The 6092-nt window shown below is 42.0% G+C and overlaps 1 protein-coding gene across 1 annotated transcript; it reads left to right on the forward strand.

Moving 5' to 3' along the window:
* Nucleotides 1–328: 328 nt before the first annotated feature.
* LOC104119294 (uncharacterized) lies at nucleotides 329–745 on the forward strand. The gene has a single exon (XM_009630754.1). The coding sequence runs from the start codon at nucleotides 329–331 to the stop codon at nucleotides 743–745; it is 417 nt and encodes a 138-aa protein (XP_009629049.1).
* Nucleotides 746–6092: the final 5347 nt, after the last annotated feature.

Below are 6092 nucleotides of genomic sequence, written 5' to 3' on the forward strand. Positions count from 1 at the left end.
ATACCACAAGTTTTAATTTTTTTTTTTTTCTTAAACTCTGATGCGGAGTCGACCCACCTGCGAAAGGGTATGTATCTCGAGAAACGCCATGCATGCTAGAAATTCCTCAAGAATGGGAATTTAATTCTTGAGTGGGCCCGGTGCCACATTAACTCAAAAAATCTGCCTAGAAACAGAGCAAGAAAAATCTCCCCAGCGAAAAGCTGTCCTTATTAATAGCCTAGACATCTCTTCATTTATTTGCATCCACGACGCAAGAGAGTAGCAAAGACTAATGAAATTACGAAAAAAAATAGTAGTCCCCTGTTAATACTGTTATAGCTAGATCATGGCCGAAGTAGTCCTCTATGTTTATGACATGAACAAAAGTGGTGGGCACGACGCTCACAACTTAGCCGTAGTCCAAATGAACAATCTCCTCAAAGATGGCATCAATTTCGGTGGCCTCTTCCACACCGCCGTCCAAATTTACGGCAACGACGAATGGGCTTACGGCCACACCAACAAAGGCAGCGGCGTTTTCAGTTGCCCCGTTGGTAAAAACCCTAGCTACACCATTCGCGAGAAAATTATACTTGGCAGAACAGAGTATTCCTCTTCAAAAGTCAACAAAATTTTAAAGGAGCTCAGCGACTCGTGGCCTGGCAACAAGTACAACTTCGTGTCAAGAAACTCGAAGCATTTCAGCAACGAGTTGTTAGAAAGACTTGGGGTACCTAAGCTCCCCGGTTGGACGAAGCATTAAAACTTGTATGGAATCCTATTGATTTCGCTTTCGGGAGTGGCACTTAGAATAAATCCAGTAGTACTAAATCAGTAAAAGCTACCCCTTGTGAATTTAATATGATCAACATCAACTATTTCACTGAAAACTTCACAGTTTCAGCTCCTGTTATACATAATGAAGATGATGATGAGCATGTCAAGTTGTCAACCACCAGCTTCCTGTTATCAAAGCCATTGAAGAGCCGCCTGCTATCCAAATAGTTGAAGAGCCAGCTGAAGAGGATGAGCATGTCAACCACAAACATGATGACAAGTCCCATGTTATAGAAAGCAATGACGAGGGTATTACTGTTGTCCACAAAGATGAGGAGCTGAGTACTGTTATTCACAACGACGACAAGCGCGTGCCCATGCATGCCTGAGTTTGCACCAGGAAACAGAATTTCCTTGTTGGGAGATAATTAAATAGTAACTGTTTGAGTGGCCTTTGATTGTAATTTACTCCTAGTTCTGTTCTTTTTTCTCTTTTTGTTTTGATCTGTTTCTGCGTGTGTTCGTTTTTGTTTTGCTCTACGTAAATAATGTTTGCGTAATTGTGTCAAGATTTAGTTTTGAGAAGAATCTTTCTTTGTTTCTACTCTGTTTTGTTTTTGCTTTCATTTTGGTTGGAATACTATTTCTCTCGTCACTTTGAATTATGTATTGTGATCATTAGGACTAAATGATGACAATATCAAATAGAAAAATCGAATATAGGGAGAGACTCTGACCGCTCTCTACAACTAAGACTAATCCTTTACACGCTCTTGAGGATAGGAGATTAGTCACCACAAGCACTTATAACACTACTGACTACCTCCTAATAGACGCCCCATCAGAGTCACCATCAGTAAATCATTGCTCTATCTCAAGAAGACAAAGCAAGACTGTACCATTCATAACACGCTCCTCCGTCATTGTCAAACTATTTGCTAGACGGATTCCACACCTGATACTCAAAGCCAAACTAAATGAGCCATGGAAACTGGAGGAAAACCTCATCCTAATCGACTTGGGATGGGACTTTTTCACAGTTAAATTCAACCTAGAAGAAAGCATGACCAGGGCTTTCATGGTGGCCCCTGGTTAATCTATGGCAATTCCTCTTAGTGCGTAGATAGAAACCAAACTTCGTCCCAAGCGTATCCTCCTAACCTCCACCGCTATTTGGATACGACTTTCCCAATCACCAACAGAATTTTATGACCGCGTGATCCTAAAGAAAATAGGGGCAAGGGCAGGTCGACTCCTCAAGGTGGATTCCTGCACGTCTTCGACCCTGAGAGGCGGATACGCCAGACTATGCATCCAAGTACCGCTAGAATCACCAGTTATTAACTCAATCACTATTAGATCCCATATACAACCAATCATTTATGAAGGCGAATGCATCATGTGCACAGGCTGTGGGAGAATTGGTCATACTACGAGTGGATGCAATTACCAAATAATACCACCCGTCAAACAATCAGAGGAATCCCCATCTCTTCAATCGACAACCAATGATGAAGATGACTGACAAACGATAAGTTTTCCCAAAAATAGAAAAGGCAACAACGAAACACCACCACACTCCAGGAACCTAGGAAAGAAGCGAAAGGCATCCAGATAAAGATGTTTGATGCCGCCTCAGATAAATTCCTCAATACCCAAACCTTTCAATACCAGGGTAAGTTCACGTCTTTTACAGGAAATGGAAAGAAGAATCAATCGGGTAAGAAAGGAAATGGCATTTCCCGCCACCCCACCCCTAAGAATTCTAATGATCCCCTGACACCGCCCCAATTAAAAAAGCTTAAAAAACAATAAGATACCCCTTTACATCCTATAGAAATAGATGCCCACCCCTGAAGAGAATTCAAAATTACTCAAATCCAAAACTTGACTGTGGAGCCCACTAAAGACAGATGGCCCAAAAATGGGACCCCAGAAACCACACATGCTGGCACGCCATCACACACGAGCATTGGACCTCCTCACCCCATTCCCCTCCCAGTTCTCTCACCCTTCCCATCTGTATCTACCAACTCTGACTCTGGGATTCCCCCCAAATTCTTGCCAAATCGGATACCTACAACAGGTAATCATCACAGCATTACAAATGAAGTGACACCTACCGTCTCTTCAAGTAGATTCATGCCTCAGAGTAACTCTTCCATTGCCAATGTGTTCAAGGCTACCGACCCTTTTATTACCACTTTGGGTAATAACTTACCCACCATAACCATCCCTACTTCCGATAACAATAATGACATCCCCCTCTTCCAAACAGAAAATGGAGGAGTAGCCAATACCTCCATTGACACCAGTATCAGCACCTCTACTACCAAACCACACCCCAGGTTTGTGGTTGGAGATGGCTATGCAGGGACAAAGCCAAATCTTCAACCTGAAGATCGGCTCCATCCTAGTAGCCGTCTATGTGCAGGACCCACTCTTTCTAGATCAGTCTAGAACGGCAGGCCTGAATCACGACTATGGCTAACAACCCTTCTACAAGCCCAGTACTCGGCTGGGACAAGGAACCTTTCAACGGATGAGTTCAACATGCTAATGAGACAAGTGTGCCAGACCATGTCATTCTTCCCTAAAATCTTTGCAAAGAGACCACCGGAAACCCCTTCCTTCCTTCTTTGGCCCCTAACATCGATCCCAGAAATGGAGCCGGTGATGTCTCTATCAGTGGAACCAATCCTAACGCCACCGAAGGAGACCACAAACTCAGTGCTCAACCAGACCGTAGACTTCTTGAAAGAGTTAAAACTGGACCTGAAAGAGACACTAGCAAGCCTAGGGGTCCCAACAACAACAGTCCTCCTACTAGAAGAGAGCCAAATGATAGAGTTCAAAGAGCGGCTCAATGAAATGCTTATTGCGCTATGCGCAAATAATCTGTCAAATAGTATTCTAGATCTCTAGGTGCGCTCCTCGCAAAACTTATGGTACTCCACAGATCTTCTAAAAAACCTTAGAGAGGGAGGGCCTGAAAGCATTGGACAAGGGGAAAGGGAAGGGTGACAATCTGCACAATGTCCTCATCAAACTTGAGGATGTCTCCACCACCCTTCAAGGTGTTCATGTCATGGTTAAGGTACATTCCCCTCCCAATTTCTTTCTTTTTAGTGCCATCTATGCTAGAAATACTTTTAGTGATAGGATCAAACTCGGGGACGACTTGATAGACATAGCATCTATTTTCAAGGGCAGCTGGCTGGTAGGGGTGATTTCAATGAGAACCTTAAATTAGAGACAAGTTTGGTGGCAATAACATTAGTACTAATAGAGCCAACTATTTTTGGAGTTTTATTAACAAGTGTAACTTGATAGACTTAGGATTCAAAGGCAGTAAGTATACTTGGAGCAATAAAAGATACTCTCATAGACAAAGCCTCATCCTGGAAAGGTTAGATAGATGCCTAGCCACTAGTGACTAGATTGACTTATACCTTGATGCCAATATCACAACACCCCCCCTAGGACTCACTCAGATGATTTCCCACTCTTACTCTCCATCTACAATGAACATACTTACCATGCTAGACCCTTTAGGTTTGAAACAATGTGGTGTGGTCACTCTGACTTATCTAATATCATCCAATAGTGCTTCACTAGCAATGCACACTGCCTCAGGCTACACTAAACGCTCAATACCAAGCCCTCGTGTGGAACAAGGAGGTCTTTGGTAATATCTTTAATAGGAAAAAACACAGCATGGCCAGGCTGGCTGGCATCCAAAAATCTTCCCAATTTCCATTCAGTAGGTTTCGCTAAAATCTTGACAACCAACTCCAAAAGGAGTGCTCTATCATCCTCAAATGTGAGGAGGCCTTATGAAAGCTTAAAACTAGAATTAATTGGTTTTGTGATGGGGATGTTAACACTAGGTTCTTCCACACATCAATCATCAACAGAAGGAGGATAAATAAAAGTCTGTCCCTTAGGGATGAGGTGGAAAACTGGACCCATGACCAAGATAGCATTAAGGATGAGGTCCAATCCTCTTTAAGGGACATTTAAACCACTGACCACACCTACATCACCCTTAGTGACACCCAAAGAACTCATGGTTATAACACAATCTCAAAGGAAGCCTCCCTCTGTAACTCCCTAATTTTTGTAAAATATTATATACATTAATTGACTATTTTTTAATCACGTATATGTTGTTTAAAATATTTTCACCCTTTCTTTAAATTTGAGTTTTCATGTTATTTTGTTAAAAGAATTAATTTTCTTTTATTTAATTCATATATGTGTCACGACCCAAAACCTAACCCGTCGTGATGGCGCCTATCGTGGAACTAGGCAAGTCACAACTCAACAATTTCAACCAAGTAAAATACTCTTTTAGAAATAACAGCGGAATAATTTATATTAAAGAAAATACATTTTAAAATAGAATTTAACCAAAATACGGTACAATCCATCCCAAAACCGGGGTGTCACTGAGTACATGAGCATCTATACCAGGAGCAGTCTATTACAACATCTAAGGAATAAGAACTGAAATGCGAATAAGATAATGAAGGAGAGACAAGGCATGCGAAAGCTATGCAGCTACCTCGATAGTCTCTGGAATCAGCTGCTCAAAATAAATCAACACCCGCTATGACCGGGAACGCCTTGATCTGCACACGAAGTGCAGGGTATAGCGTGAGTACAACCAACTCAGTAAGTAACAAAAATAAATAAGGAACTGAGAAGGTAGTGACGAGCTAAACAAATACAGTTCATTTTCAATAATTCCAGCAAAGAATAGGCATGCTTTCAAATCCGACAGTTTAAGTCAAATCAGTTTTATACAATTAATGTGCAGGTAATCCGGATATAAAATCTTTCAAAAATTTCACAACAATCACAAATGCCAACTAAGTGCATCAACAAATAGAAAACAAGTACAACCTCTCAGGGAAACAGTCACTCAACTCGTCACAACAGCTCAATCACTCGGCTCTCAACCCTCAATACTCACACTTAATAGATACCTGCGCTCAATGGGGGTGTGCAGACTCCGGAGGGGCTCCTTTCAGCCCAAGCACTATATCGCTGCGGCGTACAGCCCAACCCAATCATATAAGTATCCATAAGACTCGTTGTGGCGTGCAACCCAATCAACAGTCCATAAATAGCCATAAGGCTCGTTGCGGCGTGTAACCCAATCCATATACCCTCACATAGCTCACAACTCGGCACTTAGGCCCTATCTTAGTCACTAACCTCTCCAGTACTCTCGGGCTTTCAGAAATCATACAAATCAGCCAAAAGAGATAATAACAAGTGTCAACAAGAAAACAAAAGGAAATAGAGATATGACTCCCAAGTAGCAC

Source organism: Nicotiana tomentosiformis, chromosome 2 (genome assembly GCF_000390325.3).
Source record: "Nicotiana tomentosiformis chromosome 2, ASM39032v3, whole genome shotgun sequence".
Lineage (NCBI taxonomy): Eukaryota > Viridiplantae > Streptophyta > Magnoliopsida > Solanales > Solanaceae > Nicotiana > Nicotiana tomentosiformis.

Coding starts and splice junctions, on each gene's coding strand:
- LOC104119294 (XM_009630754.1), top strand. CDS start 329: ATGGCCGAAGTAGTCCTCTATGTTTATGACATGAACAAAAGTGGTGGG.